The sequence below is a fragment of the Leopardus geoffroyi genome, chromosome B3 (assembly GCF_018350155.1).
Source record: "Leopardus geoffroyi isolate Oge1 chromosome B3, O.geoffroyi_Oge1_pat1.0, whole genome shotgun sequence".
Classification (NCBI taxonomy): domain Eukaryota; kingdom Metazoa; phylum Chordata; class Mammalia; order Carnivora; family Felidae; genus Leopardus; species Leopardus geoffroyi.
Genome location: NC_059337.1, coordinates 52,157,678 through 52,183,540, shown reverse-complemented (window position 1 = coordinate 52,183,540; position 25,863 = coordinate 52,157,678). Strand labels below are relative to the sequence as shown.

The 25,863-nt window shown below is 44.4% G+C and overlaps 1 protein-coding gene across 2 annotated transcripts in view; it reads right to left on the bottom strand.

Moving 5' to 3' along the window:
- Positions 1-25,863, bottom strand: part of MYO5C (myosin VC) — a 104,409-nt gene that overhangs the window by 58,325 nt on the left and 20,221 nt on the right. The window contains exons 5-13 of one of the 2 annotated variants that reach the window (XM_045449720.1): positions 25,484-25,640; positions 23,428-23,571; positions 22,325-22,406; positions 21,171-21,278; positions 14,526-14,632; positions 11,055-11,320; positions 6,898-6,979; positions 5,502-5,642; positions 3,398-3,523 (exon numbers count right to left, since the gene is read on the bottom strand). In XM_045449720.1, coding sequence (XP_045305676.1) covers positions 3,398-3,523; positions 5,502-5,642; positions 6,898-6,979; positions 11,055-11,320; positions 14,526-14,632; positions 21,171-21,278; positions 22,325-22,406; positions 23,428-23,571; positions 25,484-25,640 — 1,213 coding nt within the window. Of the gene's footprint in view, positions 1-3,397; positions 3,524-5,501; positions 5,643-6,897; positions 6,980-11,054; positions 11,321-14,525; positions 14,633-21,170; positions 21,279-22,324; positions 22,407-23,427; positions 23,572-23,722; positions 23,972-25,483; positions 25,641-25,863 lie in introns of those variants that run through there. The other variant, XM_045449721.1, reaches the window with a different exon arrangement.

The window sequence follows — 25,863 nt, the reverse complement described above, 5'->3', positions numbered from 1 at the left end:
TTTCTTTATGTTTGTGATCAACTGGTTTATATATTTAGGTGCATCATGTTGGGGGCATAAATGTTTATAATTGTTACATCTTCTTGGTGGAATTATGATATAATGCCCTTCTTCATCTCTTGTTACAGTCTTTATTTTAAAATGTAGATTGTGTGATATAAGTATGGCTACTCTGGCTTTCTTTTGGTGACTATTAGCATGATAGATGGTTCTCCATTCCCTTACTTTCAATCTGAAGGTATCTTTAGGTCTAAAATGGGTCTTGTTTAGGTCTAGATGGATCTTGTTTTCTTATCCATTCTATTTATGCTATGTTTTTTGATTGGAGAGTTTAACCCATTGACATTTAGAGTGAGTACTGAAAGATATGAATTTATTGCCATTGTGCTGCCTGTAGAGTTGGAGTTTCTGGTGGTGTTCTCTGGTCCTTTCTAGTTTTTGTTGCTTTTTTGGTTTTGTTTTGTCTTTTATCCCCTCAGAGAGTCCCCCTTAAAATTTCTTGCAGGCCAGGTTTAGTGGTCACAGACTCCTTTAGTTTTAGTTTGTCTGGGAAACTCTTTATCTCTCCTTCTATTTTGAATGACAGCCTTGCTGGATATATAATTCTTGGCTGCATATTTTTCTGATTCAGCACACTGAATATATCCTGCCACTTCTTTCTGGCCTGCCAAGTTTTTGTGGATAGGTCTGCTGTGAACCTCATCTCTCTTCCCTTATAGGTTAAGGACTTTTTTCCCTTGCTGCTTTCATAATTCTTTCCTTGTCTGTGTATTTTGTGAATTTGACTATATTATGCCTTGTTAATGGTTGGTTTTTGTTGAATTTAGTGGGAGCTCTTTGTGATTCCTGGATTTTGATGTCTGTGTCTTTCTCCAGGTTAGGAAAGTTTTCCGCTATGATTTGCTCAGATAAACCTTCTACCCCTTTTTTCTCTCTCTTCATCTTCTGGGACTCCTATGATTCGGATGTTTTTCTTTTTTAATGAGTCACTGAGTTCTCTAATTTTTTTTTAATGTTTTTATTTTTGAGAGAGACAGAGTGTGAGCTGGGGAGGGGCAGAGAGAGAGGGAAACACAGAATCTGAAGTGGACTCCAGGTTCTGAGCTGTCAGCACAGAGCCCAACGCGAGGCTTGAACTCATGAACTGCAAGATCATGACCTGAGCTGAAGTCAGACGCTTAACTGAGCCAATCAGGCAACCCCCTAGCTGTAATTTCTTCCTGCTCTTTCTTTTGGGGTGAATTGCTTCGTTTTGTCACTTTGGAAGATGAAAAAGAGTTAATAAAATAAAAAATTAAAATTAAAAAATTAAAAACAACACAAAAAATCAAATAAAGGAATCTAGATCCTAGGTGTATTTGGGTCTGGTTGTTGAAAGAAGTTGGATAGAATAGAGAGAAAAGGGAAAGAAAAAGAAGAGAAAAAAAGGATGAAAGTAAGAAAATGTTTAAAAAATTTTAAAAAGTCCCAATAAAACAGAATAAAATGAAATGAAGAAAATAAAATAGAATTTAAAATTTTACAAAAAAATTAAAAATATAGTAAAAAAGTTTTTAAATATTTTTTTAAAAAACAGAAAATAAATTTTTTCTCTTTCTGTATCCAAGAATAAGAAAAGAAAAAAACTCAAATAGATGGACCAGCAAACATAATCAAATTACATCCAGTTTCCTCTAGAAGTCAAACTCTGAAGCATTTTATAGTGTGTACACTAAACAGGCAGAGAGACTTGTGGTCATCCTCTAGGGCTTGGTTGGTGCAGTTGGATGGAGCTTGATGTAACAGCTCCGTTCTCTATTAGGTGGCACTGCTTAGTTTATCGGGGTGGATTGGTGTGGCACAGAGCACTTGTATGCAGATGCATGAGAGAGGTGAAAATGGCGTCACCCAGCTTCCCAGTCTCTGGCACCAGAACTCTGAGCTCTCACTGACCAGCAGCAATCAAGCACCCCTCCTTTGTCTCTGGCTTCTGTCCACTCCCCACTTCTACACTGTCTGTGTCCAAGCTGTCAGCCTGCCAGATGGCACTTCCCTCCTCAATTATATCTCAATGGGGCTGTGTTACCAAACCCCTCACTTCTAAGAGCCCTGTGGCTTCGACTTGCTCCAACCCTCTGGGGAAGGGTCTTGCTGGGCAATGACCAGGTGCTGGCTTGCCCCCCAGGAATGTTCATGTGGTCATGCTGTTGCACAGTTTCAGAGATTGTGGCCAGGTGTCTGCCTGCCCCAGAAAAAGTTCATGGGATAGCACAGCAGCTGAGGTTCAGAGATTATGGCAAAACACAACACACAACCAATGCCAGGTTTCACCTCACTCTGGTGTCTTTGTTCCAATACCAGCAAACATGGCTGTTCTCTGGGGTCTGCTGGGACCTTTGCCTGTGGGGACACTACAGCCTCTACCAAATGCCCTCCTAGCAGGGGAACAGCTTCTCCCTGTGTGGTCCACGGAGCCCTTGGACCTCCCTGTCTGCTTCTGGGGATTTGCCCTTCCCATCAGAGCACCACCACATATTGACTCTGCTCTACCTTGTTTCCAGAGTACTAATGGTATTGAAACGCTCTCCTTTCCCTTTCTCCCTTTCTGGTTCAGTCACTTGTGGGTGTTTCCACTCTTTTTCTTTCTCTCCAGCTACTTTCGGGGGAGTGCTTTTCCTGGACTCTCCCCCATTTTCTCAGTCCTCTCTCTGCAAAAACAGCTCCCTACCCTCCATGGCTTCTCTCTTCCCAACTGAACTCTCCGTGCCGTGTACCTGCCAAGTTCTGTGGCTCAAGTTATACAGATTGTTGGGTTAATCCTCACATCAATTTTCTAGGTGTACAAAATGGTTTGGTGCTGATCTAGCAGCATTTCAGTGACGAGAGAAGCCAAGAGCTTCCATGCTGCTCTGCCATCTTGGCCCCTCTCCCACTATATCAATTTTGTCTTTTTATTAAGGTAACATTTGTTTCATAAAAAATAGATCTATAAAGAAGAAAATAAAGACCACCCAGAAAACACAACATCTTCAGCCAACCTATGTTACCACTGTAATAAATATAACTGAATAACAAAGGAAAACCTCAAAAAAATATATAGCTTTCATTATAGAAAACAATTATGCTGCCTTGATTTTGACAACTTTATAGAGGAAATAAACTGATAAGAGACTAATGAATTCACAGTAAATCCAAAATCAGAAATGAGGTCCACTAGCACCACATTCATGTTTAAGGCAGTACCGCTGAAACTCATATTTTGCGATAAAAACAAAGATCGTTAAACACACACGCATGTATTCTTCATCACAGCTATATGCCGTGTGACTTGAATCTGATCAGAAAAGTTTCTGGCCTGCCTGCTGCCACCAGGGAACAGCTCCAGCACAGACAGCATTGCTCCAGACTTTCATTGTACCTTATCAGCAAAGTGCTGGATGATAAAGGATGTATTTGACATTCTGGGCTTTTCAAACAAAGCGTTCTTGTTGACAAAATTATTGTATAGCTTTTGAAGCCAGTTTTCATCAGTTCCATGCGGTAACTGCAAGACAAAAGCAAACCAAATAGTAAGACAGACAACTGGAGACGAAAGGTTAAGAAGCACAAAAAAGCACTAATTCTGACAAACCAAGTGAGCTGGAACCCCAGAGTGAGATGCTTAGATCTGCGGCTGATTTTTATTATTTTTAATGTTTATTTATTTATTTTGGGGAGAGAGACAGTGTGTGTGTGTGTGTGTGTGTGTGTGTGTGTGTGTGTAGGGATGGGCAAAGAGAGAGAGGAAGATACAGAATCCAAAGCTGGTTCCAGGCTCTGAGCTGTCAGCACAGAGCCCGATGCGGGGCTCAAACTCACCAACTGTGAGACCATGACCTGAGTCAAAATCAGATACTTAACCGACTGAGCCACCCAGGTGCCCCTCCTTTTAATTTTTTTATTTTTAAAAATTATTTTATTGATTATTTATTTTTTATTTTATTTTGTTTATTTTTTAAATGCTTATTTATTTACTTTGAGTAAGAGAGAAAGAGAGGGAAGGAGAACATGAGTGGGGGAGGGGAAGAGAGAGGAGAGAGAGAATCCCAAGCAGGCCCCACACTGTCAGCAGAGCCAGATGTGGGGCATGGTGCCATGAACCATGAGAGGAACATGAGCCGAAATCAAGAATCAGACGCCTGACTGAGCCACCCCAGGTGCCCCTATGGTTCCTTTTTATAAAGCAACTCTAGGCATACATCTGTCCTTGATCTTAACAATTTTTAGGGTGCCATTTAAACAGATATATCCATGCCTGTTTAGACAAACAAAATGTTATAAACTAGAAGGAAATGGACATATAATGACTCAAGAATGAAGAAATTTATTTTTGCAAATTTGTCAGTATTCCTATTACTTCTTCTCAGAGAAGTCTAAAGGTTCAGGGGACAAATAGCATGGGTTCCATTACATGAATGTGACTTTTATTCTCTGAATGGGGAAAGACTGGCACCTAAATATAGTCCTCCCCACTTTGCCCAATCTCAGAAAAATAGATTTTCTTTTGTTTTACTGCTTAACTAATAACTACCTACTGAAACAAAGTTTAGTTGCAAAACTTGTTCTTGATGTTGGTGATTTGCAAGTGATCAATTATATTCAATCCAAACTTAGTGAAGTTAATATTCCATTGTGCCCAAACGACTCCTGCATGCTTCTTCATGACATTGGTCACCTAGGGAATGTCTGTGTAGAGTAGGTACAAGTATTTCCTGGAGGCTACCTTGGCCTATGCACCCTACCCTCATTAGATCATTCTGGAATGCTTTGACCTGATGCCAGCCCTTTAATCTTCTGTCACTGTGGTACCAGATAGGATAATTCATGAGTAAAACCATGGAATCAACAATTCTGGGGAGAAAATGCCAGTAAGTCTTCAACAGTATGATTTTTTTTTTTTGGTAGAAATAAATCTCTGGAGAGGAAACTAAATCTATGTTTAAGCATCATAATACAATCTTTAAACCAAAAACAAAATACTGCCCTGGGGATTATTTGTCCCTGAGGTCCCATGAGGAACATTGCTAGGCTGCCCCACTGTTAAGTTGCTCCTCCCAGAAGGACATAACAACAGTAGAACGCTTCTTTCAAATTATATGATGTTGATTTTTCAGCTACACCTCCAAATGGATGACTCACAAGAATGAGGAAACAAAAGAAAACTCAATTCTTGTTAGTCATTAACAAGTGGCATGAAGTCACCTGCCATTTTCCGGTCCATTCTACATACCCCTAGGTGCTCAAAGGGCTCCCCCTTGCTGGACATGGCCTGAGAGGTTGTGCGTGTTACCCAATGGTGGGCTACACATGCTGAGGGCGAGGCTCACCCGGCCCTCTGCTGTTCCTGCTATGGACTCCTGTCCCAGCATTAATACTCAACCAAATGGGTAACACATCTGAAATTTAAATGTACATTTAAAAAATACATTTTGTAATATTCTCATTTGTTACCACTTGGAAGTTGAAAAAAAAATTTAAGTTACCAAGCATTCTTCATCCAGTAGCTCCAAAATGCCCATTTTTGCTTCAATCAAGTCAATAACTGGTTGGTTGTCATAAAAATCTATCAGAGTCCAAGGGATATCTTCCTTCATATATTCTTCTTGTTCAAGTTTAAAGACATGCTGGAAATCCAGAAGTTAATAGAGAAAATAAAACAAAACATTAAAGTGTGCTTCCAAAGTCTAGGACATAAGCATCTGGAAAATACAGACACCCGACTGGTTTGCAGTGTTTATGGAAGACCCTGAGGTACAGGCAGCCCTCCTTATCCATGATCAATGTTGTCAAGTTCCTAACGTGAGTCTAGCCGTCATCCTCCCACCTGGTCTGAGTGGAACCCCACATGCTGTTTACCCAACACCCAGCATACTCAGGGTGGTCCTGCAACCCCTCCCTGCTCATAGCACTGCTGGTATCCAAGAAAGAAGCAGCCTCTCTGGCCGGTGGGAGCCAGCCTGCTCGCAAATGCTGGCTGTGGGGCCAGTGTGAGAAGCCAACAACATGGAGAGCTTTGTTCACTCCTTGTTCAGGCCCTAAAGGTATCAGGGAGGCTTCCCAGAGGACAGGCTCAGGCTCATCCTGGCTACACGTGGGGGGAGGGGAGGGGCAGTGAGGAGAAGAAGCCCAATAGGAAGCTGAGAAACAAATGACTCTCAGACCAGAGAGAGCACAGTAGTGAGGGGACTAAGGGGAATGCAAAGAATGGTGGGGTGACTTCAAGTGAGCTACGTAGCATATCTACCTGGAATAAACCTTACTTGTAGTTATTAAATGTTAAACTTCCAGGGAATCCTTGAGAAAATACAAATTTGCAAGGGGATGAAATTCAACGTTATACATGGATTAACTCCAAAGTGAGAAAAAGGAAAGAAAAGAAACATTTAATGAGTATGAGTCAGTGTTAGGTCTTCTCCTTACAACATTACACAGGCAGAGACTACTGACCCAGTTTTTAAAAAGAGGAAACTGAGGCTCTGAGCCCAAGGTCCCAAAGGAAGAACATGAGAGAGCTGAGATTCAAACCATCTCAGCTCTCAGGACAGGAGCAGGTGGGTTACAGCACCGAGAGGGGCAGGTACAAGGATAAAGAGGCTTGCAGGGCCGTGGAAACTAACTAAATTATTCAGTCTAGCTGCACAGAGGGTCTGTGAGCAAGCACGGGAGGCGATGAACTGAAGCTGAGCAGCTGGCCAGGGGCCTAGAAAAACAGGAAAAGGGATGGGCAAGTATGATTTCAAGATATGGCCACAAGGTGGTGCAGTGACCCAGCGTGTGTCTCCTTCACTACTCTGGAGATGTGAGGAGAGAGAGGCTCTTTGGCTCGCATGCAGGGTTGAGAAGTAGGCAGAAAAGAAAGAAGGCAGAAAAGTCACCTACCAGGTTAAACTGCTGTTGCAGCTTCTCATTAGCGTAATTGATGCAAAACTGTTCAAAGCTGTTCACATCAAAGGTTTCAAAACTGAAATATGGTTTAAACAAGTTAAAACATTTCTTGAAGGGCACACACATTTGTTTATAGCTCAGTATTTTTTGACGAACTTCACAGTTTAGAAGTTTGCTATGTTTTCTGCAAATTTTAAATATGCCTCACAGCTTTTGGTTTTAATATCCTGGCAGGTTACAAATCATCTTTTTCCAAGCTGCCTCTCCAAGGAATCTGGTGTGTACAAGGCACCAACCCTGAAGCAGGCCTTCCAGAAGGCTGGTCACAAGAGGATGCATCATTTGATTCACACAACAGCACTGACACCCAATTATCTTCTCTTTGTCGATGAGGAAATGGGACTCTGAGAGATTAAGAAAGGTGCCTGAGGTCACGCAGCGACTATGAGCCTGCCTGACTACAGGGCCCATGCTTTCAGGTCAAAGGCAATGCTGTTTCCTGTTCGCTCACTCTTTGTTGCACAGCTGCCTCCTCAAGGCCTGGCTTCATAGTTCTTGGAGGACAAGGGCGAGGTCATTCGATGGCTCACAGCCCAGCAGACCCCATCGGGTCTACTTTTAGACTTTAAATACTTATCTCTGGAGTTGCAAGCTCAAGACTGGAGAGGAGGCAGGCGGTGACAGAAACAGGGAGCGGGCTGGAGACAGCACTACAGTGAGCTGTACCGCAGGCTACCACAAGCAGGCTGTCCTGCGGCGGCAGCTGCAACTCCGTTCCATCTGCCATGACCATGATTAACGCAGGTCTGAATGCCAGACGGCTCGACTCACAAGAGAAGCCGAAAATCTGGACTCACATGTGAGTTCTTTCACCCTGTAAGCGGTGATGTGGGCTGGACAAAACACAGCACCGACTTTTGCCTCCCAGCCAGCTGAACGCTTCTGCCAGGAGGAAGCTGAGCACTGCAGATATTAGGGTCAGGGCCTATGACCTCACTTAACCCTAACACTGCCCTATGTGCAGGACCAGCAAGACCCACCGTTACACCTGAGGGCCAGAGGCCAAAGCAGCGAGTAGTGCCAGACATGCAATTTGACCCCAGCTCTTAGTGCCTCCAAAGCCTTGGTTCTTAATTGCTTTAATTCTGAGTGGTTCCTGCCAACTCCAACCACAGGTTCCCTGGGAACCTCACTTGACTGAGCTAGTTTGGCTCAGGTTAGAATTCCAGGGTAGGTTGAGGGCCTGGATTGCACTCTGGACAGCTTCAGGGTGATCAGAGCAGGAGCAGAACCCACACAGCTCTTGATGATCCCATTCCACATGTACCCTCAGAAGCCCAGGGCTGGTCTGGACACGGTGGACAGACCAGCGCTAGGCCAGGGGGAGAGTCCAAAGGGCCTTGTTATGCTCCTCAGCCCATAGCCAGGGCCAAAAGCAAGGCTTTCTGGAGCAGGGATGGAATATCAAATATTATTATTTTCCTGCCCTTTTGCCTACTCCCTCTCCCAAAAATGGGCCCTCAGATCTAAAGTTCAAAAGCCATGGGAAGACCTAAATCTATGACTTAAAATGCCAGAAGCACATCAGCTACAACATTTCACATTTAAATGATGCTTATGGTTCTTAAGGCGACTCACAATTTCTTCCATTTGGTCTTCAGAATAACCCTATGAGAGAGGCCCCATCTTACAGATGCAGAAACTGAGGTTTAGAGAGGTCTTGGACTCTCTCAGGGCCACACAACTGGTTTGCTGCCAGGCTTGCTCCCAGGGTTCTGCCTCCTAGCCCCAGGCCCTTCCCACTCTGGATCCAGAGCACATAGACCAACCCCAGCACATAGCTCCAGACCCAGCCCAACTGGCTGGGGAACCACAAGTCTTCATGTTGTTCTGAGCAGACACCTCCAGACTCACAGCTTTTCAGCGCTGCTAACTTTTACTTTGGGGCTGCTGTATTTCCAGGTGGAATTGAGCCCCGTTCCCTCAAAGGCTGCATGGCATGCATGGGCAAGGGCTGATCCACATGAGCTTACCAGATGGAGAAAGTAGTGAAAGGATCCGCCCCAGGCAGCAGCACTGTTACTTAGAGAAGAGCTTAATCCTTTCTTTTTTTCTTTTTCTTTCTTTTTTTTTTTTTTTTTTTCAGAAGGCACCATTAATTCATGGATGGTGGCAAGTACGCTACTTTTAGAATTTCTGAAGAGGAACTTAATTTTTAAATTTTAATTTAAAGTATACTCTAACAAGTTCTTATAAATTTATAGTTACTCCTGTCTCTGATTTGCTCACTGAACCAAAACAAATTCCTTATGATAGGGGTCTTCGTGGATCTGACTGCTGCCTGCCAGCCATTCTCCTCCACACCGAGGTTCGTACTCAGCTGCCCTCCTCCCCCCACCCCCCAACCTCCAGCACATCCATCTGTTCATTTGCTTATTCTCATCACAAGAACCCTCTCAATCTCTAATTACCTGCCTGCCTCCTCCACTAAGATTAAATCCCAAGAGGGCAGGGGTCATGTCCCTATTCCATTCACCAATCACACACGTGATTGTGTTGGATAAATGGAATAATATATCCTAAAGGACTATTTATTTTTAACACATTAAAAAACACAGAAGAGAGATTACTATAACAATCATGGATTTACACCACAATGAAAGAGACCATTGTTAAATAAGACTATTACTTTTTAAAAGCCTACTCAGGTTGAGGCACCTGGGTAGCTTAGACGGTGAAGCATCTGACTCTTGATTTTGGCTCAGGTCATGATCTTTCAGTTTGTGAGACTGAGCCTTAAGTTGGTCTCTGCCCTGACAGCACAGAGCCTGCTTGGGATTCTCTCCCTCCCTCTCTCTGCCCCTCCCCTACCCCTCTCCCTATCTCAAATAAAAAACATTAAAAAAAAAACTTTGAAAGTCTACTTAGATTTTTACTGGCTACTCAAATCCTCTTTTTAGAACAAGACAAGGTAAATCATTTATTAGACCATCCCAGTGATGTATCAGTATTTTAGAACTGTTGACATATGCTATTAATTGGGAGTCACATGCATTAACTCAGAATCTAAATTAAACAAAGTAACTCCCTTGAGGCATTGTCTCACATTAAACTATGGGAAAGCAGTTTCTCTGTACCTGGGTAAAAGTTCAACAGCATCATGGCCTATCTGCTTCCTCCCTCCTCCAGCAGGCTGGGGTAGGGGTGCCTAGAGCCGGGCTCTCCTCTTTGTATGGGAAAGAGAGGTTGGGCTGCTTCTCACAGGGTGTGGGGGAACACTCCCCAAGCCAGGTGGGATACTCTGTGATGCCTCAAATGGAATAATCTGCCCCTTCCCACACGGAGAAACCAGGATTGGTCCTGGGAGGGGTGAGGCATTGGGTATTTAAGGCCAGGTGTTGACAAACAGAAGCCTGAGTTCCACCAACCCTCAGAGCCTGCTCCCCCGCTGGTCTGTCCTCACTTACTCACACTCTGGGGACTCTGGGCATCTCGAGCACGTGTTTGGCCTGGGATTTAGAAAAGGAAGACTGGGCAAAGAGGAGGAAAAGCGCCTCCAGCATGGTGGCAACTTGGTCCCCAACAGTATTAGAAGAGCTGGAGAAGGGCTGGGGTCCGACAACAGAAGAGGATTCTGGTGTGAGAAGCTGGCTGGTCAAAAGCCTGGGTTTGGGTTGACCTAGGACCCTGTGAACATGAGCAAGATCCAGAACGTCTGGGAATGTCATTTTGCCCCTTTGAAATGGGAAAGGTGTGTCAGGGTCCACATCTCAGACATGAGCAGGAATTTCACACAGCACTGGGCTCTCCCACCAACAGAGCAACCGTGAACACATTTCTGAGTCTAAGCCTTGGTTGTTTCCTTTCTGTTTGAAGAGTGAGAAAGCACATGAAAACCATCCAGCACAGTAGCTAGCATATGGTGCACTCTTGATGTCAGCCATTATTAATTCAGCATTGATTTAATATACTCTACATAAAACACACTGGAGCCCAGGGGACCATACTTAACATTCATACATGCAAACAGAGAGAACACCATCTTTCTGATCATGTGAAACACAAAAAAGGAACAAGAACAAAATGATCTAAAAATAATGAGCATTTGACATTTAAATGACAAAAGACAGGCTCACAGAAGAGAATCTTACCCATAAATGTCCAAAACACCAATAAAAGTGTGCTGCTTGCCTGAAAACTGCAACGCTTGGTTAATTCTGTCCACAATGAAGTTGAACAGGTGAGCGTAGATCTTTTTGGCCAGTGCATCCCTGGCATTGACAGCTTGGGGCCTGGTCATGGGTTTAACCACCGTCTCAGAGGTTGTAATGATTTTCCGATTGCATAGCCACTGAGCAAATTTGCTACTCTCCAGGCCAAGAAGCTCACAGAACACCTCCAGGTGAGTGTCATCCTCCTTCAAAAACAAGCACAAACCCCATCAGGGCCATCTGGCCATCCAACCCAGCTCCAGCCCACCCAGCAGGGGCCCCTCGGCCTCCATCTGGGCCTATGTGAGAGACGAGGATGAACTGGCGTGAGAATGACCAGGCCTCATGAGACAGAGGCAGGCCTGGGAGGAAGGCAGGAGGGGCCACAGCAGCATGGGGCCTGCACATGGCCTTGGCAGTCCTGGGCTGCATCCCACCTGGATTTTCATTCTGGCCAAAGAATGTCAGGGGTGAGTAAGGCCACAAAGGCAATCCTCCCCTTTCTGTGCATGTGGACACAGCCTCAAGGTCCCTCTCTTTCCTTTGCAAGATGCCAGGGCCACCTGCTGTTGCACGTTCACTCACTCTGTCCCTCCCTGTGTGCTCGGGGTTTGCGTGGGAGGTCTTAGTCCTAAGGTACCTAGATGTTATCGTCAGAGCACCCGGTGGGGTCCCTTCACAAAGCTGGCTTCTCAGCTGACAGGGTGAATGTGTCAAAGACTTTTCCTGGACACACAAAGTAAATCTTGCTTCTCTCCCAGCTGGGGCATGAGAGCTGCCCCATTGGTCAGCAGACAAGGAAAGGTCTGTTTCTGTTTGTCCTCAACCAGCATGGACAAGGAGTCCTTGTCACTTGGCAAGGAGGTGTGAACCCTGTGACTGAGCAGTATCATTCCTCTCTGGCAAGGGAACTTCTGAGGCAGGCTAATCTGTAGAATCATCACAGGCAATCAGAAAACCATGTGGTTGTACTTAAAAAGCATCAGATTACAGTGGAGCATAGAACCTAAAAAGTCCCAGTACCTCCTTACTGTCCACCCACACCCCTTCTGACCAACATTCCAGGAACACAAAGCTTTTACTCGGGCACCTGACCTCTTCAGTGTGTAGCAGACTGCCAGAGTCACGGGTCTTCTTCCTTCCAAGAAGGAACTAAACCATCTGAGACAAAAACATTCAGCTACAGGTCCTGCCACAGGGGGAAGGAAAGGGGCAACAATTCTTAAAAAGGTGACTTCATCAAGATTGTATTTGCCTGATATTCCAAGTTTCTGATGCAAACAAATGGTATGTATGTTCCAAAGATAGGACCAGTAATTATAGAACTCTAATTTGCTATGAAGATTCTACATCTTGGGGCACCTGGGTGGCTCAGTCAGTTAAGCATCCAACTCTTGGTTTCAGCTCAGGTCATGATCTCACAGTTTCGTGAGTTTGAGCCCCACATCAGGCTCTGCACTGGCAGTGTGAAGCTGCTTGGGATTCTCTCTCTCTTCCTCTCTCTCTGCCCCTCCCCTACTCATGCGGTTTCTGTCTCTCTCAAAATAAGTAAGTAAAATTTCAATAAAGGAGATTATACATCTTTTTCGAAGACTTTGTCTCCTTAGATTGATAAACAAAGGATTTTTAGTCTAGTGGTTTTAACTCTTCCTCCAAAATAACTACCTTAATAACAAACTTCATGGGACAGAGTTCAATGCAAGGGCAATTGTTGGGTGGAAATCACACCTTTAGTCTAAGGAGTTTGAAAAGAACGCGTGCAGAAGCCCATTCCATGGAGGTACATGGGAAGGTACAGAGGGAGAACACCCACCACATGCACAAGAGGCTCCTACCCAGGCCTACTATCCCCTCTCCCAGAAGCTCCCAGTCTCATGTGAACTGACTAACCCAATGAGGGCTGGACACTGGTGGGATGGGAGGGGCACTTAGTGTGAGAGCTTGAGGAGAGGGAGGAAAATTACTTCCTGGTCAAAGGACAACAGAACTGAGGCACTGAGCCAAAAACTACATGCTCCATCCACTCTGTTTGGTTCTCTTCTGCCCTAAACTTCAGGTACCAGAGAGCCAAGAAATTACCAGTGTACTGTCACCATGAATCTTTCGGAGAACATGAAAATGGACATTGTTAGATCATGAACTGAATGCTTCCTCCAAAAATTCATATGTTGAAGCCCTAACCTCCAGTGTGACAGTATTTGGAGTAGGGCCCGTGGGAGGGGACTGTGTTTAGATGAGGTCATAAGGGTGGGACCCCATGATGGAATCAGTACCCTTCTAAGAAGAGGAAGAGACCAGAGCTCTCTCTCTCTCTCTCCCTCTTTCTGCTGTGAGGACACCACAAGCAGGAGGCTATCTGCAAGCCAGGAAGAGAGCCATCATCAGGAGCTCAACCATGCTGGCATCCCGATCTCAGACTTTCAGGACTATGAGAAAACCACTTCCTGTTGTTGAAGCCACCTAGCCTATGCTGTTTTGTTATGGTGATGGCAGCTGACAAGATAGACGTGTATATATATGCCAAGCTTTAAAGGTCAAGAGACTGCACATTTCATAGAAACATTTTTCACTATATGTTATTTTCTTCTTGATGTGGGTATTAACGAGCATAACCAAATACATGCCGCTACCAAGGATCACTTCTCATAATTTTGTCAAAGAGACACACATATAAACTAACTTTGTGTTTGGTAAGTAGAGAAACCTATCACAAAACTTCTATGGAATATATTTCCAGAGAGAGCCAGCACCATTGGTGCTTAATGCAGGCAAATGTTGGGAGGCAGGAGGCATCCTTTCTGCTTAACATATCCAGCTCCCTCAGGGCCCTACGTGACTTGTACCCTCTCTTCCCACACACACATTTTCTGGCCTCATGTACCACTCCTTGTTTTACTCATTCCTCTTTGGATATGTTGACTTGATCTTTTTTTTTTTTTTACTATTTTTCAAACACCTCCTGCCTGAGGGCCTCTGCGCCTGCTTTTCCCTCTACTTTTGAATGTTCTTCCCCCAGTACAGGCACAACTCACCTTCTCAGCTTCAGGCTTCTGCCCACTGCCACCATATCAGCAAGGCTTTCTCTGAATGCTCTACACAAAGACGTACAGCCCCTCTGTACCCCCTACTCTGCTTCAGTTTCCTTTTTAATAGCCACCACCAGCTGCCAGAACCCATAATTATTTATTGTGTCTCCTCCCCTCCACTTCCTTCCCCTAGAGCATAAGCCCCATGAAGGGCTTCCTGTCTTGCTTTGTTTGCTGCTGTTTCTCCAGAGCCTACAACGGGCCAATGTGGTGGGCCCATTGGTGGGCCCAATGTGCCCGGTGCTAAGATGCAGAAGCAGGGTAACCACAAGACTCTCTACTCATGACTCTGAACACAGGAAGGTGAAACAAAGCAGCGGCTTACACTAACTGAGGATCTCTCGTTGCCCACCGCTGTGATCTGCACGTTGCCCAGATGGAGGATGGCTGCTAGGATCTTAAAAACATCCATCTGAAAATCTTCCTTGAAACCTGAAAAAAAATTTCCAAATTAGGGTTACTGCATCTCTTCTCTTACTTCACACTAGTAAGATAAGCACCTGAATTCTTTCAAGACACTCTAGTGCCATCAGTGCCAAGATCTGGACTTGAAATGACACAGACGTGAATTCTGCAGCCCTCTAGGTTTCCCCTTTTGGCATTGCTGCTAGAAGTTCAACACAAAAAGTAATATGCAAGTAACCACTTCATGTCAGTTTCCTGAGAGAATCAGCTCTCATTTATTCACGTGATATGCTTCCTTTATTTTCATTGTGGTTTTTTTTTGTTTGTTTGTTTGTTTGTTTTTTTTTGGTTCACAAGCTCCTTGAATTCTTCTTGTGGTGGGTGCTGGATGATTCCATCTGCCTCTGCAGCCCCAGGGGGCTGAACCATCTGGCTGAAGGCAATGGGCTCTCATGCCCTCTGGCCTCTGGTTGGGTGTGACCAGTGAGGACTGTTGGCAGGAGATCAGAGATCAGGAGGAGAGAGGTACTAGATAGGTCATCCCTGTTTCTCTCCCTGCAAAGTTGCCTCAGGCTCTCAGTGTTGCCAACTGACAGGTCATCGCTCCTGGTCTAGTGATGACTTCCCCCAACCCTACTTTCTGGCTCCAGTGACACCGCTGTGCCCAAATGGGAAAGAGCAGTGAACAGCTCTGCTCCTGACCCTGGCTACTTGCTGCCCCTTATAGCTCCCACAGATCTGTCCACATCTTTGTAGTTGGTCCCTTCATAGATAAACCCCCCTTCTTTTACCTTAATTTATGTGGACCCTGTATTTCCCACTGGGACCCTGACTGCTGTAGGTAGCATATAAATTATGAATATATAACATACTCAGTCACCATAGGTCATTAGCACATTTCCTGGAGCCAAAAATAAACCTAGCCAGCTACTAGGGAGGGTTTTGTGTCCAATGTCTGCAAATCACAATGGAGAATCTGCCAGTTGTGAGCAGGGCTTTGCTAGGTCAGGACTCCAGAGTGGGAGTAGGGTGGGGGGTGGGGGTAGGCACCAGGTGGTGCATCAAGGAGCTTGGAGATACTCTAGGAGCGGGGGGGGGGGGCAGTCTCATTCATGTAGATATCCATGTTCCCTGGTCTGCGTGGGAATGGCAGGTGTTGTGATCACCTGTGACTCCCCCCACTCCCTCCAAGCAAAAAACAGCAGGCCCTAAATGCCGAGTAAGAGTGGCCATGGCCACCCTCTGCTTCTCCCTTGAGGACACCTGCACTATTTTAATAGCAGCTAGGTCATGTTCTTAAATAATTTCAGAACCTAGACAGTTTTCTCTACTTCAAAGATTAAACAAAACCAAAGATGCAAAAGATTTCAAACCAAAAATATGTGGAAGGCGCCAGCTCAGCCTGAGTCTAGGCATTGTTGATGCCTTCTGTTTAGACTTAATGCTTCCACTAGAAAGACAGATGCCTCTAACAGAAATACCCCCCCCCCCCACTCCGTCCCGCCCCAGGCCACTACCATGATAAGCGTCAGGTCAGTGAGGAGGAAAAGCAACTAAAAACAAGCCATCTGGGGATCTTCGTTTTGGCATTCCCCACTCACTGTGTGACTGATCCATAACTAAATCATTTCACTATTCCCCGTCTTCCAGAATCCACGAAAGTGAACTAACTCCAAAGCGAGGATGTGAAGGAGAGGACTTAAGACCTCAGTGAAGGAATTCTCTTTAGTGAGGCAAGGTCATGTGAAAGTGTGGCTGGCCTGAGTGAGACTTCAGTGAGAAGCACAACAGGCAAGGATCTTGAGCCTGAGGTCCAGGCCAAGTCTGACTTTTTCCAGGGTATTCATTCTGTCAGAGAGTAAACCGTCAGGCAAGGATAAAAGGGTTAATTGAGATCAGAAGAACAAAGGAAAGGAGCTTTTGGTCAAAGTACATCCCCTTCTGCTTCATCGGGGCATAAATCCATGACCAGCTAAGGTGTCTCAGGAGCAGAACTGGAAGGAACTCTGTGCCAGACCCTGTCTCCAGTACTTTCCATGTATCACCTCATCTAATGCTTACAACAACTATATGAAGTGAGCACCATCATGGTTCCCATTTTATACAGGGGGAAACTAAGACAAAGAAGGGTTAGGACACACTGGGCATCCAAGCAGTTTAAGGCCAGCGACCACTGCAATATGTGAAAAGACCCGTGGAGTTCATGAAGCCATCCTAGCTACATCCCTTTGTGGACCCTAAACACAGAGGACCCTGACAATCCCACGCCAAGCAAAGAAGTTTGAGCAGACTTCAGAGACCCATGTATGGGATGTGTTGTGAAATGTATGAGCATATTGAACTTAGATGACCTCACTGCTAATTTCTCCATACTAGCTTCATAACTAACACAGCAATGGACAAATCAACCAAGTACTTATTTAGCAATTACCTTTTTAAAAAGGGTGGTCTGACCAAAGGTGCTATAAACCTACATACAATTCAGGTTAGGTGGTCTGCCCTTGAGGAGATCTCCATCTAAAAAAGAGAACACTCGGGGCACCTGGGTGGCTCAGTCGGTTAAGCGTCTGACTTCGGCTCAGGTCACGATCTCACTGTCCGTGGGTTCAAGCCCCACGTCGGGCTCTGTGCTGACTGCTCAGAGCCTGGAGCCTGTTTCAGATTCTGTGTCTCCCTCTCTCTCTGACCCTCCCCCGTTCATGCTCTGTCTCTCTCTGTCTCAAAAATAAATAAATGTTAAAAAAATTTTTTTTTTAAATAAAAAAGAGAACACTGAGACCCAAACAAGAGAACACAGCAGTGAGACAAGCGGTATCAACAAGGCACACACATTGTTAGAAGTACTGCTGTTTAGAACTTTCCAAGGTGATGGAAATGTTCTGTATTTGTGCTGCCCAATAGGGTAGCTATTAGTCACATGTGCTTAGGAGCACTTGAAACATGCCTAATACAACTGAGAAACTGAAATTTTAAGGTTATTTCATTTCATATTTTTTTAATGTTTATTTATTTTCGAGAGAGAGAGAGAGAGAGAGAGAGAGAGAGAGACAGAGTGTGAGCAGGAGAAGGGCAGAGAGAGGGAGACACAGTATCTGAAGCTGGCTCCAGGCTTTGAATTGTTGGCACAGACAAGTCCAGACATGGGACTTGAACTCATGAACTATGAGATGATGACCCGAGCTGAAGTTGGGTACTTAACAGACTGAGCCACCCAGGTGCCCCAAAGGTTATTTCATTTTAATTTAAATGAAAACAGTCACTTGTGGCTGATGGCTACTGTGTTGGATGGCAAAGGTTTAGAGACCCTGAAATCAACATGCAGAATGAGGTATTTGGTTGGGGGGGGGGGGGGCGGTCACAGGATGATGGCAAGCTCAAAGTTACAGTGAGGTCATCTGGTTCCACTCCATAACAGTGAATGGACCTCTGTCGTCTGCTCAAACTTCTTTGCCTGGCACGCAGTCATCAGGGAACTTCCTTGGTGAGACACACAGGGGCGAAGCTAAGATAGCTTCATGAAGTCCATCCATGAATCTTCATATACTGTAAGAAAACTCTAAGGAATCCATCAACTATGCTCACTCTACCATCTAGGACAAAGGGCAGCAAATGTTTTCTTGTTAGGCTTTGCAGGCTGTACAGTCTATCACAATTCTGCCACCACAGCATGGAAACAGCCATAGACCATATTTAAACAAATGAGTGTGTCTATGTTCCAATAAAACTTTATTTACAAAAACAGACAGCAATCTGCTGACCTCTGGTCTAGGACATTTTTTAGTGATTCATGCAGTGAAGTCATGCTTTCATTAAATATATACTGATCTTGCATACTGATATAGCATGCCATAGTTCATAAACCACTTTAGACATTATCTCTTAATCCTCACAGCATCCCTAACAGCTACTGGGAGGGGCGGTGGCTACTCTCCAAAGATGGCCCTGAGTGCATCATCTTCCCAGTGTTCATGTACGGTGCAGTTCTCTCACCATGAGTTATGAGTCTGAGCTGGCCCTGTGACTCACTTTTAACCATTAGCACATGGCATCAGTGATGCTGCTTTACTTCTGAGGCTGGTTCATAAAGTCTTACAGATTTCACCAAGCCTACTGTAACCAGCTCTGGGAGGAGCTAGCCACAACGTGCACAGTTCATTTACCCTCGGACCAGCGTGCCGTGAGGAAGTTCCTGTGGAGAGAGAGAGATACCCGCCCAGGCCCCAGTACTTCTAACCATTCCAGCTCATAGGAGAAAGAAGGCTTCAGAAGATCAGGCCCCTACCACCGGCACAGAATAGTCCCCAAATGAGAAGTATCCAGCTGAGCCCAGTCACCCCAGAATCACAAAACATAATAATAATGTGTCATATTAGGCCACTAAGATTTGGGGAAACAGCAATCGGCAATTGGAACAATTGAATATTCTCGGTGCTATCTCAGTAATCAAATGGGGAAACTGATGCCCAGAAAAAAGTAAGAGATCTATGAAAGGCCACAGACCCATCTTATGACACGTGAAAAAAATCGGAGCAAATACATGATGATAGATAATTTACTACTAAATTGTGAAGTCTAACGGTCAAGGCACAGTTGATCAAAGGAGACATTCACTGGGCTAGCATCTTTAAGTCACAGGCTTGGTAGAGAGTAAACAGGTGCAGAGTCCATCACATTCCTGGCATTCTGCCCACCACACCAGTCACAGGCTGAGAGGGCTCCCTGGAAAGTCAGGGGAAGACGGCCCCAACCTCCTTCCACCCCACCCACTTCTGACACAGGGCAGCCTACACCATTAACAGCCATGAGAGGCAGTAGATTGTTTTACTCTATCTCCCCACAAGACTTTGGGGGCTTTGTCAAGACACCCACGCCAGGTGTGTAAGGCTGGGTGGGACAAGGTGAGGCAAGCTGGGTGCCAGGGGCTGACCCGACATTTGTGTCACCCTGAGAATGAGTACCTGAGTGCCTCCTTCAAGTCTGTGCTCTAGTCGCCTCTCCTGCCTCACCCTAGTCCTAGACCTGATAGTGTGGATATTTGTGAAAACCATCTGATTTGTGTGAGGCAGTGAGAAAAAAAAAATTGCTGCTGCTGGTCTCCAATGATCAGGGAAGGTTTCATGGAGAAGGGGGTATTTTGCTCAAAGGATGGCTAGGGCTTGGACAATAGCAAACAGAGATTGAGGGCAGGCTGTGATATTTAGCAAGCACTGGCTACATGCTCAGCCTGGTGTCAGGGACTGTCACGTACATTTCCTTACCAGTTATCACGAGAGCCCTGTGGGTAAGGAATATGGTCATTCTACAGATCAGGAAACTGAGTCTCAGAAAGGGCAACCCCTTTAGAGTCCTGCCAACTAGATTTCAAGTCATGTTTATTTGACCCCAAAGCCTACTCTATTTCTCTTGTATCATTTTGCTGTGAGGTGAAACATTATAGAGCTGGGAAGGAGTGTCGGAAGGGTAGAGGTGGGAAGGAGGACAGGGCATGTGGACCAAGGTCCCACAGGGGCCGTGCCAGAGTGAGGCCACCTGATCCCTCCTCATACACGGTGTTCTCTCTCAATGGAGCACATTATAAAAAGATGAAATTATGACTATAATTATCTTAAGAAAATGTTTATCAGTACCCAAAGTGTTTATCTTATTATACAATAAACTGCCCTTCTCCTTAATGCATTTGGAAGAGGCAAAATCAGATCGTTCATTGTGCTTAGGAAACCAACCAGTTTTCATTCACCATTATCCAAATCTTGCCTATTTTTCTGATACATTTAACCTGGAACTCTTTGCCTTTTACATTTAAATATAGTCAACCAAGCCACAATAATGAAAACAAACTGGTAAAACAAATACTCTCTGTGAGATGTAAAAATGGCCTGTCGTCTCAAACTACAGATCGGAAGCTTTGACTGGCAGGTAGGTGTTAAAGTCTACACTGATACACTATGGGAAAGTGAATGATAATTTTTATTATCAATGTTTTTGATAGACACTTTCCAAATGTGAGCTCCATGTGGGAAAGGCAAAGTGGAGAAAGACCAAGCAATCCAAGATCTTGTTTTCTATATAAAAATGTTATAAGATTTCTCCATTTCCCTGTGGTAAAACGGGGAAAATGCCCCCCCCCCCATCCACCTCATAAAGTGCTTGTAAACTAAACAAGCTAATACAGGTAACAAAGTGCTTAGGATGGTGCGTGGCACTCGGTAAGTTCCATGTAAGCGTCTGCTATTTTATCAGGCCAAACAGGGGCAGTATGACCCTCCAGACCTGATTTACCAGTCTTCTCCGAAGCCAGCCCAGAGGAGCTCTGGGGCAGCCACGGGAGCACAGCCCATGTTTCTCACCTGCAAACCAGCGAGCCTGAGGGCTAATGAGTTGATTTCTAGATCTTTTAAGGTTAAGCATGGTCTTGAATGCTTGGCCTCCAAATATATTCTGACTGGCTCATCCTAAGATTAGAATTTATTAGGACTCTTTAAACACATGCACCCTGGACATCCCTGTCTTTCCTTTTTTTTAAAAGAGAAAATGGCCACACCTTGTTCAGGACACTTCAACTTACCCAGCAGTGTGAAGGTCTTCTGAGTCTCTACCATGTCTGCTCTGTCATTCACACCCTCAATGACAGTACTGCCTCCCATTCTTGTGTAATTAAATTCCTCTGCACTCCCTGAAATCAAAAGATTGTTAATGTCTATGACACATACATTTGTACATATGTGTTTATCAGAAGCAAGGCAGGAAGCTCACATGTAATGCGCTGTGGTAAGCACCTAACACACAGGAATCCATTTATTCCTTAGAATTCTACGTTACAGACACAGAAGCCAAGGCTCCGAAAAGTGAGGCAGGGCAAGAATTTAAACACGGGCATGACTACAAAGCTCATGGTGTTTGTTCCCATATCTAACCATTTTATACAGCTTTACTGGGGTTTATTGAACACAGAATAAACTCTACATGTTTAAGATACGTAATTTGATGAATTTTGATATATGTATACCTTGACAAAATCATCACCACAATCAAGAGGATAACCATATGCACACCTAATATTTGAATAGTAGGTGACTGTGACCCTTCAGAAGGCTCTTTCACATTCGCTACTCACATTCTGTGACAGGCATAGGTATTATCTTTATGTGAGATCTGAAGAAATTTACTGGACAATTCTATCTACCAATATAGCACAGACAACCAAGAGAGGAGAGCTGTGACAGCACAGGAGTCCACTGTTTGTGCTAAAGGACGAAGAGTTCTGCTGTCCCTGCAGCATAATTAGTCAGAACTATAAATAATAATGACCTTGAGTCATCAAGGAAGCTCAAATTATGACAGAGGTACTCCGTCTCAGAAGACAAGGAAATATGTCTTACATGTTGGAAAAACGGCTACCCAAGGAAGTTCAGGTAAAGAAAAGCATAGGGGTTTACAGCACCAAGTCCCAGTGGTCAGGAGGCCTTATTCAGGTAGTTCTGGCTGCATGATCATGAACACCCATGAGCTTTGGAAAAGTCCCTGGAGTTGAAGGTCTCCTCCACCCTGCCCCTCCATCTATCTCCTTAGTTAGATGCATCAGTTCCACCCCTAAACCCAAGGATTTATGTCTTGGAACAGAATATTTCTTTAAGTGATACTACTCTAAGAAGAAATCAACCTAGAATTTAATCCCCTACATAAAAGGGACAGATACTTCCATACATCACCACCACGTACCCAATTTAAGATGTTTAAATTCCGACTGCTGCGCAGATGCACAGAGCTGGTAAAAAATGTGGTAATTTCGTTCATTTTCTGACTGTAAAATAAAGAAAAATCCTGAAGTTATGGCAACCCTTTACAGTAAAAACATGAGGTTTTCAGGGAATGGGTCTTAGATGGCTAACGTGGACTGACAATTCTGCTCTCACAGACACCAACACTTACATGGGTTTCTTCTCTGATTGATAAGTCTGTGAGCAACTTGCTGCCCTCTGCTGGCTCACTGGCAGAGGGAGAGCTGCTGGCTCATGATTGCCTTCCAGACAAGGACCCCAGAGAAAATGCTAGTAAATGAAAACACTCTGCGAAGTGAGAATAATGTAATTTGTACTAGGTGAAATTTTTGTTTTGAGAGAGAGAGAGAGTGAGAGAAAGAGCTAGCAGCGGGCAGGGGCAGAGAGAGAGAGAGAGAGAGAGAGAGAGAGAGAGAGAGAGAGACAATCCCAAGCAGGCTCCATGCTCAGCCTGATGCAGGGCTCGATCCCATAACCCTGGGATTATGACCTGAGCTGAAATCAATAGTCAGATGCTCAACAGACTGAGCCACCCAGGTGCCCCTGAACTAGTTGAAAATTTTAAGAAACATCCTGCAATATAAGGCTTACTGTTACTCTCCTGGGCCAAAACTAGGAGAATTTTCTCCACTTTACTGACGGAAGGGTCTTTCTCCCAACTCCCCACCCCCCACCCCACTAGCTGTAAGCCCATTCCCTTCCTGACAGAAAAGCCAGTCTAACATCTTTGTCTGTTTCAAGCAGTTTCTGTGTTCTAGAAAGAGAAACTTGATTGTTTAACACTAAGGATCTTTTAAATGCCCCAAAATTAAAAATCATAATTCTTTCCTTTGGTGGAGTCATATCATTCCACTGATATCGCATCTATCCATCAATTTTTTGTTTTTAAGAAACAGAAAAAAAATAAGCCAAAATGCAAATGAAAGACAGGAAACTCTATTCTTCAAGTCACAAAGCAATGTAGGTTGTCTAATGAGTATGTAAGTGTAAACAGTACTTTAAGAGTTGGGAAAAAGGAAACTTAACTAATATTTTTATACTTACTTGAAAGACAACTCTGGATTTCTCCAGCAGGTAAGTTCTCATGTTGGCTCCTATAATCTGATTTCTCTCATCAAAACTGATTTCTGTGTATTTCCCAAACCGACTACTGTTGTCATTGCGGGTAGTCTTGGCATTTCCAACAGCCTACAAAGCAGAGAACCCTCAATAATGTTAAAAAGATCTTTGCTTAATAAAATCCAATCCTGTATGCTGGGAGAAGGTCTGTTTAGCAGAGGAAGGTTGGGGGGTGAGGGAAGCAGCCCAAAGCTCAGAGGGGACATGACACATCCTCTACCTGCCATTCAAGGCTCTCCTCCATCTTGCTAGGAGACACTGAGCAGGATTAGAACGAGCACAGGTTCTGATGTTTCATGGTTCCTAGGCTCCTGTTTTTGCTGTCTGTGTAATGCTAGAAAAGTGATTTCATCTTTCCAAGTCTGCATTTCTTATCTGTAACACGGGAATGATACGCAGCTTGCGGAGTTGGGAGGATCACCACATCCATGCCCCAGATATTATAGATGCTCAATTAAAAGAACACATCATTCAAACTTTACTTCTTTCCCTATCTCTTACCACTTCTCTACCCAGACCTTCCACTCAACCAAAAAACTGCCCTCTCCCATTCTTTCCATATTCTAGGCATGACTTTTGCTTTTTACTTCTACTCTTGAATTCTGTCTCTTCTTTGCCCATCCCCTCCCCCTTCCTGAGCATTTTCCATCTGGAAGTACTCTTCTCATGCACACATACTGTACTTCCTGCCCAGGTCATCATGCTCTCTGACAACACATATTTACTGAGCACCTGCTATGCACCACGTCCTTGGGTGACAAAGGTGAACCAAGAAGACATGGTCCTGCCTTCGTGGAGCTTATAATCTAGTGGGTGAGACCAACCTTAAACAAATAATCACACAAATTTACCCACTGGGCAGTATCTCTGGGCAACTTTTCTACTGCTATCTTAGATTGTGGTTTATGTTTCCATTTATTTTTTTTTAAGTTTATTTATTTTAAGAGAGACAGAGACAGCTTGAGTAGGGGAGGGGCAGAAAGAGGGAGAGAGAGAATCTGAAGCAGGCTCCACACTGTCAGTGCAGATCCCAACATAGGGCTCAAACTCATAAACCGTAAGATCATGACCTGAGCTGAAGTTGAACGTTTAACCGAGTGAGCCACCCAGGTGTCCCTCCATTTAACTTTAAACGTGTTTATGTTAGAGGAGTCTTAAAACTTGGGGACTGGGGCTTATTCTTTTCCATTACTTCCTATATTATCTGGTACAGGGGCTTAAACAAAATAGGCCTGATAAACATTGATGATTTTGATTTGAGAAAACAGAGAGAAGAGGTCTAGGAATCTAATGGTCTTAATTTTTTGCAATGCTTCCAAATAAATTTAAATCAGTCCTTTTCCCACTTTACAAAGCAGTCAGAGCTGGCCTTTGATCATCTCCTGAGCCTTTGTGATGACCCTTCTTCCTTAAGGGCTGTCTCCTTGCTCCTGGGTGCCATGAGGACTGGTCTTGTTCACACTGCTCTCCCAGTCAGAGTTGGGCTGGTGGATCAGCTCTCAGAGAGGGAAGCAGAAGAGCCTTGATATATGGCATTTGCCAATTTATAAAGTGTAAATATTCCCACCGTGACTGATGTTGAACTATCAAAATTTTAATAGTCAGCTTACCAAAAAATTTCTGAATATTTAACAATCAGCTCATGAAACTTGGGGTCATTGGCTGAAGAACACCAGTGGTCTCAGTGCACCAGTGGTGTCTGTGGTCAAGGAAATTTCCTTTGGTATATAAATATAGACACAGGACTCCTGAAATCTGATTTCTAGCCCAGCAGGTTGAGGAGAGAGCCTTAGCAGGGTAGTCTCTTCTTCAAGCTCCTTCGAATCCTATCAGAGAACAGACTTTCTGGCCCTCACTTCTATGGTCTTTAAAGCTGAGGGATGCAGGTTAGCCAGGGAAACATATACACAACCAATCCACTTCTCCATTATTGCATATTGCTGCCTGTGACCCCACTCCCCACCTCCCGCAGGGTACACACCTCAGTTATGGGGTTCGATGCCAGAACCTTGTCCTCCACATGGGCGTTACTGCTGGACTTGCTGACGGTGGCGAAGTATCTCATGGCGTAGCGAGCAGACACTGTCTTTCCAGCACCTGACTCCCCACTTACAATTATTGACTGATTTTTATTGTTTCTAAAGCAAGTAAATTAAAGGATTTTTTAGATACTGTTTTTTTCCTATTAAAAAGGTAATATATACTCAGTAAGAAAAACACAGACAAGGGGAGAGAAGGTAAACTTTGTTTCATTACTCTAAGGTAACTACTTTTTAACATTCCGGTGAATTCCCTTCTAGTCTTTTTTTCTATGTGATCAAGCTAAACTTTGTTTCTTGCCCTGTCCCCCATGTTGAGGGT